This window comes from Quercus suber, unplaced genomic scaffold (assembly GCF_002906115.3).
Source record: "Quercus suber isolate HL8 unplaced genomic scaffold, Cork oak 2.0 scaffold_285, whole genome shotgun sequence".
Classification (NCBI taxonomy): Eukaryota; Viridiplantae; Streptophyta; class Magnoliopsida; order Fagales; family Fagaceae; genus Quercus; species Quercus suber.
In genome coordinates, this window is record NW_027069741.1 from 173491 (window position 1) to 188146 (window position 14656).

General features: G+C 33.9%; 1 protein-coding gene across 1 annotated transcript; it reads left to right on the forward strand.

Annotated features, from left to right (window-relative positions):
• Positions 1–9858: 9858 nt before the first annotated feature.
• On the forward strand, positions 9859–12161 carry LOC111990246 (uncharacterized). Its single transcript, XM_065781987.1, has 5 exons — positions 9859–10735; positions 10895–10954; positions 11015–11094; positions 11241–11462; positions 11583–12161. Exons 1-5 carry the CDS (start codon positions 9859–9861, stop codon positions 12159–12161), a joined length of 1818 nt encoding a protein of 605 aa, XP_065638059.1.
• The last annotated feature ends 2495 nt before the right edge of the window (positions 12162–14656 follow it).

Sequence of the window (14656 nt, forward strand, 5' to 3'; positions counted from 1 at the left end):
ATAGGAATTTACTAGACTTGCTCCCTATCTTTAGGAAGGAAAATTATAAAATATTTCAAAAGTATCATAAATGCTTACTTATTTAATTAGCAGAACTCATTATTATATGACAGAGAAAATATACTTTTTATGGTAGGTCTGAAATATTCCATAATTACTCATTAAAGAACATTGTTGATTTCCCAAATTAGTATTCTTATAAAAATTGTGGATTCTAGTTAACTCAACTGGTAAAATCTCTGATAATTGTATAAGAGATCTGGGGTTCAATCTCCGCCTACACCAAAAACTAATTATTGTCTTGGTCTAATTATAAAAAACTATCATCAAGAGAGCACGTCATAAGTTGAATATTTCAACCAAAAAAAAAAAAAAAGTACTCCTAGAATAACATAGAGTTCTTAAAATCACAACCATCGAATAAGTTATATGGCTGAAAGCTTCGTTGTTTAAGGTTCTAAAGCTTATGACCTTACCATAGCAAATCCCCATTTTAAATTATGAAGTTATTATAGCAAACCATAAAGGTACTACAATAAAGGTAACTTCGTTGTGTTATATATTTAAGGTAACTTTGTTGTAGTTGCACCCATTGGGAATGTATTTATAATTTTTCACTCACTTACCTAAAATCCAATAAATTAAATTTTCCTATAAAAATTAATAAATTTTCAATATGATAGAATTTCAACCTATGGTGTATGCTTGAAATTCAACATTTAATTGTTCCTCCTAAGTTTTTATTTTTTATATTATTATTATTTTTATATCAAGAGTCTTGTAACTCATCTAATGTCTTATAGGATTTACAATTGAGACATCTATAGTTTAAATCCACTTACTTCATTGTAACTATCGAATCATAAAAAATTAAAAATAAATAAAATCTTTTTATTTATTATAAAGTTTATATTGTTCTCTCTTTTTCTTTCTTTGATTGGAGATCTTTGAGTAGAGGTGTCCGTGGGTTAAGTTGGGTAATGTTACATCTTTGGTAATTTTTTCAAACTAGTTTAGCTTCCTTGAATTTAGAAATCACCAATCCAATCCAAAGGTCCCAAACAGTTACAGCTCTAAAAACCAACCCAACTCAGTCAAGTTGAATTATCAAGTTGGGGTCTCTTTTTATTCCTAATAAAAATATTGGACTTTCATTTAGCTATTTATGACAATTTTTCAATAAACTAACGCAATTTACATAATTAGGAGTGATATTCTAATTTTATCAAAATAGTCTTAAAATATCATAACAAATCAAATTAACAAATTTAAACTAAGTCTCAAAAATTCAAAAAATACATATATTTTTTCAAAATATTAATAATATGGGTTGGTTCAAGTTACTTAAGTCGAAAATTCAACCCAAACCTAACCCAACTCAAGCTTTAAAAAAAATAAAAAATTACAACCCAATCCAACTCATTAACCCATGAAAAAACAATCTAAGATGTTTTTTTTTTTTTTTTTTTTTTTTGAGAAACAACAATCTAAGATGTCAAGTTTTTTTAAGGGTAGTTTTGGAAACTTATACATTTTTAAAAGATAGACAAGACAATAAATGATGTTTCCTTAAAAAATTTGACTTTTCAAACATGACCAAAAAAATGGGACGGAGGGAGTACTAATCACAATTATTATCACATCAATTTACAAAATGTTACATTATAAAATTTGTAATATCTTTAGCACTTTGTAGAATATTCAGTTTAGTATATATAAAACGGTATTTCGAAATGTTACAATGATGTTAATCAATACTGAAATACATCATTTTCTTCACCAAACCAAAATCATTTCTGGTACAAAATTGACTCCTTGCGATATACAACATGTGTCTGACAAAATACTTTACTTATGCATTAGTTTAAGTTAACTTCGTGGTTTGTTCCTCTTGATTTTTTTTTTTCCCCATATGCATTCAGGCATACTGGGCCATTAAAATAATTGGCATTTTTAGTAAATTAGAAGTTTCATCATAAAAACCCAAATTGCAACATTAGAATAGTATTCTTCTTTTCTCGAAAGAGTAATAGTAGTCTTCTTACAATGGACTTTTTATTTATGAATTATATGTTTTGTATTAATATGCGTTTGCAAAGACAAATCAAACAATGGAGAAAATTATAAATTTTGTAACATTTAAATATTAAGGGATACAACCATTATTAAGCGAGAGATAGAAGGAAAAATTCTTTGAAAAATATTAGTACTATTTTTTAAAATCTTTTAAGTAGTTTTTCCGTGTTTTGTACGGGTTAGTGACTAGTACCATATATTTTTAAGTTTTACTATTGGTAATTTTGTTGGTAGACTAATTTTTTTAGGTTTGTATATTTTATTTTAAATTTGGTCTTTAAAATGAGGAAAATGCTAGAGTTACAAACTTTTTTACAAATTACTAATGTGATAAGTGGTTATTGGTAAGTAAAAAAAAAAAGTAAGTGGTAAGTCCAAATACGAACCAATAAAAATTTGCTACCTACAGTTGTAAAAATGTTGTAGAAAAATCATATACTATATAATAAAAGCGCCTCACCACGTACTAAGTGGATCGTGGTTTCAAGAGAGGCCAAGCCGATTGAACATTGTTTGTTAAAAGAGATGACAAATCTCTCCTTGTCGCTCAAGTGTATGTGGATGATATTGTTTTTGGATCTACAATTGATCAACTAGCTCATGAATTTTCGGAAGAAATGAAAAGGGAATTTGAGATGAGCATGGTGGGGGAGTTGAACTACTTCTTAAGGCTTCAAGTGAAACAATGAAAAGATGGAATATTCATCTCTCAAGAGAAATATGCTAAAAATCTTGTCAAAAGATTTGGTCTAGACTCTAAGAAACACACTTCCACTCCCATGATTTCATCAACTGAGCATAGATGTAGTCGGTGTCGACGTAGACCCAGCACTTTATCAAAGCATGATTGGTAGTCTTCTTATGTCATTGCAAGTAGGCCAGACATTGCTTTTAGTGTCGAGGTATGTGCGCGATTCCAAGCAGCTCCAAAAGAGTCCCACTTTATGGCAGTTAAGTGAATTATTCACTATATCAATGGCACATCTGACTATGGGATTTGGTATTCAAAAGATTCGAATGAGTGCTTGGCTGGATATTCAGATGCTGACTGGGATGGGTGCATTGATGATAGGAAAAGTACTTCCGGTGGTTGCTTCTATCTTGGAAATAACTTGGTTTCATGGATGAGCGAAAAATAGAATTCAGTATCTCTTTCAATGGCTGAAGCTGAATATATAGCAGTGGGAAGTTGTTGTGCACAACTACTATGGATGAGAAAGCTACTACATGACTATGAAATTTCTCAAGACACTATATGTGTGTTCTGTGATAACACTAGCGCCATAAATCTGTCAAAGAATCGAGTTCAACACTCGAAATCCAAGCATATCGATATCCGGTATCACTTCATTTGATACACTTTCCTTAGGCCAAATGCTTATAAGGCAAGGGTGGGAGGTGTCTCTTCCTGATGTGGAATTGAGCAAAATTCGTGTGGGTGGGATTAAGGGTTGACCCTGCCCATCTCAAGCAGACAATACCTGATTGGGGAAAGATTCGTTTCTCTCACAAAAGTCACCTTTTGGCATTTAAGGGGAAACCTTTACCTTCCCCTTCTGCTTTTATAGTGTTAAGCTTAAGCGAAGGAGTGTATAGTGCATGCGTGCACAGTTTCACACACACTATGGTACACCATTCCTTAGGCCAAGTGATTATAAGGCAAGGGTGGGAGACGTCTCTCCCCGATGTGGGATTGAGCAAATACGTGCGGGTGGGAGCAAGGGTTGACCATGCCCATCCCAAAGTGGACAATACCTAATTAGGGAAAGATTTGTTCCTCCCACAGTAGGTATTTATTATGAATTATTTGATATATATATATATATATATAAACTCTACATTGAAGAAGTTGATATGAACAAAAAGTCTAATGCTAGTCTAATTTGTGGAAGTATGAATTATAGGAAAAAAAGATAAGAACAAAATATTATATCTATTTTTTTTTTAAATCTAAAAAATATGAACTAATAATGCTAAAATTTTTAAGTTGATTTTAACGTATATATAATGTTAAGTTGATTTTAACGTATATATATATATATATGATATAATTTTTTTTTTTTTTTTTAGATTACCATATAATTTATGTTTATATATATATATATATAATCTAAAAAAATACTATACTAATAACGTTTCCATTTTTGGACATGCAGTAATATAAATTATGTAAAAAAAAAGATTAAATGAAGAATCATATGTAACTTAAACAAAAGATAACAACAACTAAGTTTTTGTATTTATCTAAAAAAATTGATAGACATGTATGAAAAATCAATAAGAACAATTATAATTTTGTGTCTATCCATGAGGTGTTTTAAAAAAATAAAATTAAAGGTTGATATTAGTAGTTGTATATGTGTACTATGATTGTTTTAAAAAAAAAAAAATTAACGTTGATATGAACAATTATCGTGAAACCAAAATTCTAATCCCCTAGAATGTTAGAACTCATAAATCATGAATGAAGTAGATCTCCTATTGCTAATTAAATAAATCACTTAGAAATTATAGATAAATTAATGATAAATGGATTGTATTCAAATTGAAATTTTTATCAACTTAGAAATTATAGGAGAAGAAGATAAGAACAAAATTATATATATATTATATATATATAAAATCTAATAAAAATTCTGCAATTTGGTGAAGCCATGTGGCGCAATCACGGTTTTTAAGCTCAGCNATTAATTAAACAAAATTATTTAATACTAATCAAATTAAGGTTAATTTAATACATTAAATACATAAATAATACCAACTAGATTAATGTTAATTTCATATAGAGAATTGAATATCATAGTTGAACCTATAAATATTAATAAAAAGAAATAAAAATATATTGCGATTGAAAAAGATACTTTATTTTGGATATAAGACAATGCATAGTTAAATAAAATTGTAATCTAATTTTTTATTTTATATTTTGATTTTAAGAGAGAGAGATAGATATTATTTGGTGTATGACTCTGTAGGATATTATTTTACAAAAATCAAAGTCTCAAACTATTATGAGAGATTAATCTATAATTGATGATTTAACACATTTGCAACATCTTTTTGAAATATTTTAGGGTTTTAATTGAGTTAAGGTCCTATTGGTCTCGTACTTTGAGAGTCTTAATAAAAATAAAAAAAGAAAAATGCGCTAATTAAAAGCACTATAAAATGTTCAAAATATAATGTGATATTGTCTTTCATTGATGAACTTCATCAATTTAACTAATGAATGTTTATATCACTTTTTTTGTGATTAATAACATGGCAATTTGTAAGTCAATAGTAATATTTGTAGTATCCTTAACATCACTAATAAAAAAAATGTACAACCTTTAGAAAATATGTATATAATTTTATAAAAATTTGGGCCTTTAACAATGGAAAGTGGGGCTTTTTTTCCTAAGGAAAATTTTGTTTTTTGGTGGGGCCTTAGGCCTAGGCCCAACTTGCCTATGCCTTGAGCCGGCACTGATTGTACTCAATATATAACTCAAGAGGTTCTTCTAAAAATAAAAATAAATAAATAAATTAAAAAAAGGTAAAAATTCAAGGAGGTTCCATATTTATACGGAAGCTACGTGGGGGGGGGGTTGTTTGTATACTTTTCCATTAAAATATTAATATTTATGAATAATTAAGATTAATCAATAGATTGAAAGGTGAAAAACAACCATATTGATAAGGGTGTTTTAGACAATTTCGATATTCCTGTACACGTCATGTAAAGGAGCTTATGGTGCCCATGGGCCTGTCAGTTGCACAAACACAAAAGGAAGACTTAGGGCGACAATAGCAACAACAACCTTGTTATAACAACCCAACAGGTGCCATTGTAAGCCGACGAGGGATCCTTGGACGAGGAGAAGAGGTTGACGGGGTGAAGAGGTCGACAAGTCTAGCGTGGCTTGGCTTGGCTCCCACGAATATCTATACATGGAAACATCTTGCGCAACAAGTAAGACACCACTCACCCATATTGCTCTCATGTGGAAAGATATCTTGAAATCTCGAAAACCCTTAGTGTCAAACCCTCCCAGTAAGGAAAGATCCCTACTTTGAAGGGATTTTGATTCACCACTATATAAGCACCAGACCCCCACTTTTTTCAAGTATGCAAAAAATCCCTAGCTTTTTCACTAAAGAGTTCATAGAGATTTCTCATTCGCTAACTTGACCTTTGGAGGGTTTTCGGTCGGTACTATACCGGTGTCTTCTGTTTAGTCCTTTGTTCTTATTTACAGGTACCCATTAGAGTGACTGGGAGCCTATAACTCACTGACGATTTTCACACATCATATATATATATATTTATCTTACTTGAATTTTTTTTATAGTGAGAAGCTATATAATGAGAGAGAGAGTTTTTTTTTTTTTTTTTGAGGAAAATAGAGAGATTTTTTTTTGAGAAAGTAGAAAAGAGGGTAATTGATAACCCGTTTGGTACTGTTGTTTAAACAATAATTTTTGTTGTTTAAACATTACAACACGTATTTTCACAATATTTTTTTATTTACACATATTTTTACAATACTTAAACAATATTACTAAAAATCTCTTACTAAACCACGCTAATTTAGTTTTAATTTTTAATCTTATTTAAAAAAAATCTAGTTGGTATTATTTATGTATTTAATGTATTAAATTAACCTTAATTTGATTAGTATTAAATAATTTTGTTTAATTAATATTTACATATTAAAGGCCCCGCATAAATTTTTCGCCTTAGGCCCCAAATTATGTTGGGCCGCCCCTGAGTACAATACTTAACTTTTGTATTATAATTTTATAGGTAAACCGAGAGACATCTGTGAAAATAAATTATAAACTACTCATGTGATTAATGTGTCCATTTTTTTTAGATAACATATATATATATATATATTTTTTTTTATGAGAAGACTGCAATAACTTTTATTAATCACGATAAGCTACGAATACATCTTGGTTAAGAGCTTGTTCTATAAAACAAGAGAACTCTTCAACCCATATAGAGAAGTTATTAATGCCTAAATATGTTTTGCTAACAAGTGAGTTCTTTGTCTTCGAACTCGAGAAAATTCCACCCAACGAAATTCATGAGAAGCAGCCGCGGAGCTATACACCAGAGCAGCAACCGAAGCGGTGGGGGCGCTGAATCATTCAAGGCACATATCAACACCTGTAGGTCGAGCGTGAAGTCCTGGATAGCCATGTCTTTAGCAAAACTGAAGCCCCACCTCCACCGCATTCGCTTCTGCCTCTATGGCCCCAAGAGGAGCCACAATCTTCTTACTACAGGTACAGGCCCCAATAACTCTGCTTTCTGCATCTCTGATTAAGAGCCCCACACCCACAGTTTTTTTGCGCCACAGCAACTGCCCCCATCCACGTTTATTTTATAACGATTAGGTGTTGGTGGAACCCAGCTCACCACTCCACTTGACTTCTGCGTAATATGGGTTTCAGTTCAGCCCATGCGTGGTACTCGATTCCCTAAATAGTCCAGCGCCCACTGAATCAGAGCCCGACATGGTTTCTTATTGGCTCCACCACTTCTGCAATCGTTCCTATTCGTCCAGATTGCCCATGCATGCCACCATTGCCACCTTCTCAACCCCATGCTGTTCTCGTCGATCCAACATTACCATATGCCACATCAAATCCAGGAAGGACTTAATAAACAAGCTTGATAGACTCTTATCTTACCATTATTTATGTCTTAATATATTATTCAGTTCATCCCACAAAAGAAATAATATTTGTTATGTGATTATTTTATTTCATTTTTCCTTCGGAACGAAGTAAGTTAATTGATAAAGTAAAATGAACTTATTGAAGGGGTTCGTCTTTATTAGTTAAAGATTAAATGTACAGAATAATTGATGAAAATGAAACCGACTTAAATATATTGGCACATTGTTTCTTTCCTCGTTGAACCTGAAGGGCCTGTTTCCTTTGGATATCTCCAAGCTGTAACGATTCTAAACATTTAACCCACTTGAAAGGGACTAAATTTTACCTCTAATCTTATCTCACTTCTTATTAAATTTGTCATCTAAGAAAAAACTATTAAAAAAAAAAAAAAAAACAACCAACTTGCTTTTCTAGTGAAAGGAGCAAATTGTTTAATTATTAATTAGGATAAGCAAATTGCCCCTTGGCTAGGTAGAAAGATAATATAGAATTTTTTATTCTACCGACTATTGTTTATCCTAGTATGGGTTTGGATAGCTCGGTTAGTCACGGCGCGTTTTCACCTCTGTGCGTTTTTTTTTTTTTTTTTGCCGCACTTGTTGACTTTGGGAGACAAAATTTACTGTGTATACTGTGCATGCACTGTTCATGCACTATTTACATAATATTTAATATTAAAAGTGGGTCCCACAATACTATTCACACATTTAAAAATTATTTTGCTACAGTGTTTTCAACAACAATCAATTTTTATAAACTTTCAACAACAATAAATGCTATCTAAATGGACCCCTAAGCAACTTGCTTTTTAGCTGTATTGATCTCTTTGTTCACACCTACCGACCTGCGCTTGTCAAGTCAATTTTGCTTTATCAAAATAACTGGACACATCACAATTCACATAGCCATACACAACTGACAACTTTGCTTTCCAAGGAAATGAAACGGCAGCTGATGGACATGGTTGTTTGTCGTTTAAGACTGTCTAATCTTAAAATCTGATTGATAAAAATGGAAATGTATGATAGAATAATACACCCAATAATACCATTTGAAAAAAATAAAAAGAAAATTCCATAGACGTATATGTGTTTTATATAAGTTGATGAAGAGAGTTGTCAAATAATTGGTCTACGATTTTGTAGTACGTAAAGAACATATCCAAAGCTTTTTTTTTTTTTTTTTTTTTGGAGAAACAGAACATATCCAAAGCATTGATCAATAATGAATTTTTTTTTTTTTTTTTTTTTTTGGAGAAACAGAACATATCCAAAGCATTGATCAATAATGAAACGATATCTTCAAACTGTTAACTACTGTGTTATGAAGACCAAAGTACAATACAAATTGGAAGAAGATATATAAAGTATTATAAGCATACAGTAGCAGACATTTTTCATCCAAAAACAATACCGGACCTATTTGCATGTGGGATATGAGTTATGACATCAACTTTGCATGTACTCTCTTCTCCAAAAATAAAACCTTTGCATGTTCTTTCTCTAAAGCATTTCTAATTGGGCTTTAGCTATAGCCTTTAACCAAGAACTAACAAGCAAGGCCCAATGTTTATAAAAAAAAAAAAAAAACAAGCAAGGCCCAAGCATTGGCCTAACCATTAAGAAGATAGTTACATTTACACCCAGCTAGCCCTGCTATTAAAATGTTGTTAGTTTGTCTTAATACACACCTAGCTAATATGAGAGTTAGTACACTCTCACATAATACACACACTTATCTAATCCAATTTGTAAAGGATGATGGTGCTGCCTCAAGTGAAACTGCCAACAGAGCTTTAGTTCATAGACAAGCACAGCTGCATACATTGCATAAACGGCTTGTAGTTTAGCCATGATATTGTAAACTTGTATGTAGTTTAGTATGAAAACTTTGAGTATAGGTTAGTTACACTATTGTCCACGTGTATGTATTCTGTTAGTCTTTACACGATATTGTTAGAATAGTTTGGCTCTAAAATCCGTTATGATGGCTATATATGTGGTATCTCATGTAATCTATTGAATATAGAAGATTCAGTTTTCATTACTTCTTCTTCTAGATCATTCTCTCTAAGAATCATAGATCTCTTTCATGGTATCAGAACCAAGAATGGTGTCCTCTACAAGTTCTTCATCCTCAACAACAACAGGATTGACCACGAGTTCTTCAATCACTCATGGTGTCAATCCTTCACTGCTACTCTTGTCAAATATGGCAAGTATGGCAACTGTGAAACTTGATTACAACAATTATATGGTGTGGAGACATCAGATCGAAGTGATCTTGATAGCATATTCAATGATCAACTTCATCAATGTTGATGATCATGCTCCAGATCTATTTCTCAAGGATAGCTCAAGGAATTTTACAACTGAGGCTAATCCAAAGTATTTCCAATGGAAGAGTCGTGAGCAAGCCTTGTTTACCTTTCTTAATTCAACTCTCTCTCCATCAATCTTGGCTCTTACTGTGGGTCAGAAGTCTGGACGAGGAGTCTGGAAGGTGCTTGAGAAAAGGTTTGCATCAGTGTCACGATCTCATGTGCTCAGTTTAAGGGATGAGCTATTGGGTATCAAGAAGGGTTCAGAATCAATGGATTCTTTCTTTCAAAGAATCAAAGAGGTTAGGGATAAACTTGGGGCTGTAGCAGTCTGTGTTGATGAGGAAGAGCAAATCCATTTAGCTCTTGAAGCCCTGCCTCCAGAGTATGATGCATTCTATTCTGCGATCAGAACTAGGAATGACATTCTTACTCTTGAAGAGTTGAATACACTCTTGAATGCTGAAGAAAGGTCAATCAAGAAGAGGTCCACTCATTCTGATCTTAGAGATTCTGCATCATTTGCTATGGCAGCCAATCAATTCAATCAAGGCTTTACAAAAGGAAGAGGCAAGAATGGAAATAATAGAGGTCGTGGCAATGGCAGAGGTGGTAATCAGTTCTCTAGTGGTGGTCAGTTCCATAATAATCAGTTCTCTAATAGTGGTCAGTTTTATAATACCAATAATCCAGTGTTGGATCCTCAATTCTTTTCACAGAATAAGTCTTCTTCTTCTTAAGGACAGAAGGTTGCTTGTCAGATTTGTGGCAAGAATGGCCATTCTGCTTTGGATTGTTATCATCGTATGAACTTTGCTTATTAAGGTAGGCATGCTCTAGCTAAGCTTGCTTCCATGGCTGCAAGATCAATGGCTGCAACTTCAGGTGCTAATTAGAATTAGAATTGGTTGACAAATACTAGTGTCTCTAATCACATCACACTAGATTTGTCTCAGCTTTCTCTTGCTCAACAACCTGCAATTGGTGAGTTTGTAACAGTTGGCAATGGACACATATTGGCAATGGTAAGCTCATTACTTCATCTTATAATTTTTGTTTGAACAATATTCTTAAAGTTCCTCAAATTGCTTCAAACTTGATATCTGTTCACAAATTATGCCTTCAGAATAATGCCTTTTGTTATGTTGATGTATATTAGTTCTTAATTTAGGATTTACCTACAGGGAAGGTTCTTTACAGAGGGCTGAGTAAGGATGGAGTTTATCCTATACCCTCTTCTACTCTGCCTTCCTCCTCTTCTTCTCATCTCAACTCCAATGGCTTTGCTGCAATGTCTCCACAGAATTTACTTTGGCACAATAGGCTTGGTCATCCTTGTGCTAAGGTCTTACATTCAACTATGTCTTCTTATCCTTTAGTCAAGTTGTCCTATGTTAGTGGCATTTGTTCTAAATGTACTTCTTGTATAAGTGCTAAAATGCACAAGACACCTTTTCCTAATCATGTATCAAATACTGAATATCCATTTCAATTAGTGCATTTTGATGTATAGGGCCCTGCTCCTATGACTTCTATTCTTGATCATAGCTTTTATGTGATCTTTGTTGATGACTTTACTCGTTTTACTTGCCTATTTTTGTTGAAAAGGAAGTCTTCTGTGTTTCAGGTTTTCTTACATTTCAATTCATTGATTGAGACTCAATTTAATGCTAAAATCAAAACACTGAGGTCAGATGGTGGTGTTGAGTTTGTTAATGCCAATTTTAAGTCTCTTTGCTTAGAACATGGTATTCTCCATCAATTTTCCTGTCCTTATTCCCCTCAACAGAATGGTGTTACTGAGAGGAAGCACAGGCAGATTGTGGAGAGTGCTTTATCCATGCTTCACCACTCTAACCTCTCCTCTTCTTATTGGTCTTATGCCTTTAGTGCTGATGTTTACCTTCTTAATAGACTTCCATCTTCTGTTTTACATTTTGTCTCACCTTGGGAGAAATTGTATGGTCACAAACCTCCACTTCATGCTTTGAGAACCTTTGGTTGTGCTTGTTATCCTTTGTTGATACCTTATGCTTCTCATAAATTTGATCCTAAGTCTAAGCAATGCATATTTATTGGTTACCCTCCTTAGTACAAATGTTATATTTGCTTAAATGTTCTTACTGGCAGAATTTACATTTCATGTCATTGTGATTTTTATGAGTGTTTTTCCTACTTTCCCTGTTTCTAGTGATGGGTCATCCTCTCTTCCTGCTTCTTCATCTTCCTATGATGTGTGGTTTTCCTCTTTACTTCCAATTTCTTCTTTGAGTTTTCCTCAGTCAAGTTCTATTCCTTCTACTAATTCTGCTTTATCTGATTCTAATAATTGTTCTAAGAGACCTTCTTCTATTCCATTTGAGAATCATTGTTCTGATTCTGCCTTATCTGTCTTCCCTGTTTCTTCCTCTGTTGTTTCTATTGAGTTTGTTTTACCTGTTTCTACTAATGCTCCTAGTCTCTCTGCTTCTATTCCTACTCCTGTTCCTGTGAATACAGATGCACATACTATGCTTACGATGTCCAAGAATGGTATTTTCAAGCCTAAAGTGTATGATGTTCAGACTGATTATAGTTGCACTGAGCCCCCTTCCTATTCTATTGCATCTAGGTATCCTCATGGGGTTAAAGCTATGGATTCTGAGTTTACTAGTTTGCAACAGCAGCATACCTGGTCTTTAGTTCCTTTGCCACCTGATAAGAATGTTGTGGGCTATAAGTGGGTGTACAAGGTTAAGAGGAATAGTATTGCTAGGTTCAAAACTAGACTTGTTGCCAAGGGCTACTTGCAGCAATATAGTCTAGATTATGCTGAGACTTTTAGTCCAGTGGTCAAGCCTACAAATGTGAGGATTATTCTTACTTTGGCTGTTCAGTTTGGTTGGTCCCTAAGGCAATTAGATGTTTCTAATACCTTTCTTCATGGAGTGTTGCAAGAGGAGGTTTACATGAGTCAGCCACCTGGGTATAAGGATATATCTAAGCCTCATCATGTCTATCTCTTGCACAAAGCCATTTATGGTCTGAAACAGGCCCCTAGGGCTTGGTTTGATAGCTTTACCACTCAGCTCTTCCATCTGGGATTTCATGCTTCTTGTGCAGACAGCAATTTGTTTATTCATATTCATTCATAGCATGTTGTTTATTTACTTTTGTATGTGGATGACATTATCATTACTGGCAGTAATAATGCTCTTATTACTAAGATAATTACTCAGCTTGGAGTCTCCTTTGCTCTCAAGGATTTGGGTCCTTTGCACTATTTCTTGGGTCTGCAAATTGAGTATTCTGGTGATGGAAGTTTTGTGCATCAGTCCAAGTATGCCAAGGATTTATTGTCTAAGTTTCATATGATGGATAGTAAGCCTTGTTCTAATCTATGTGCTTCTGCTCATTCTCATGATCTTGCTGTCAGTCCTCTTCTCTTTGATCCAACTGCCTATAGAAGTCTTGTTGGTGCTTTACAGTATTTGACCTTCACTAGGCCAGATTTGTCTTATGCTGTCCAATAGGCATGTCAGTTCATGAGTAAGCCTTCTCAGCTTCATGTTGTTGCTGCTAAGAGGATCTTAAGATACTTAAGGGGTACACTACACAAAGGGATCTATTTTAGGCCTGGTTCTCTCACCCTTTCAGCTTATTGTGATGCTAATTGAGCTGGGGATCCTATTGATAAGAGGTCCATCACTAGCATGATTGGTTTCTTAGGGAATTCTCCTATCACTTGGTCTACTAAGAAGCAGCCAGTTGTGTCTAGATCTTCCACTGAGGCTGAATTGTATTGGTTGAGAATGCTTCTCAAGGACTTAGGGGTTTATTTGTATCACCATCCTATTTTATGGTGTGATAATGTTTCAGCTCTTGCTTTGGCCTCTAATCCTATTTTTCATGCCAGAACTAAGCATATTGAAGTGGATTACCACTTTGTCCGAGAGAAGGTGGTGTTGAATAGAGATATGGGTTCTTGGGCTTGGCCCCAGTTTAGGACTCGTTCGTGTTCCTGGAATTGGACTCGTTTACACTGAGCTAGCAAGTGGTGTTCCTCATATCTTCTCCCACTTCATTACAAACCTGCCTGCCATCCACTCTGTTGTCATCTTGTCTGTGTGAAGTACCTTCCTGTCTACACAGTCCCGGAAGATGAGAGATTTCTTGTAAAGCGGATTGGACCAAAGAATTTTCACATGTTCCGTTGTGTAGCAAGATACGGCTATAAAGACCTCCATAAGAAAGACGATGATTTTGAGAAGAAGCTCTTTGATAGCCTCTTCTTGTTTGTCTGGCTTGAGTCCATGATGGAAGGGTGTTCAGACTCTGATGAGTATAGTCTTTATGGTCAATTAACCCAGCAGTCAAGAGATGGCTTGTTAGATAACAACGGCAACTCTAGCTCTTCCAACATGGACCCTACTATATCGTCCGTGGACTTAATTGTTCCGGTTAGATCTCCATTAAATGTAAACAATACTGTAAGTTCATCCGGTCAGGGAAGTGCACAGACCGAGATTGACGAGTTAGAATTTTTGAATAGCTGTAGAGATGCTGGGGTGGTTCACATACTGGGGAATACAGTGGTGAGAGCAAGGA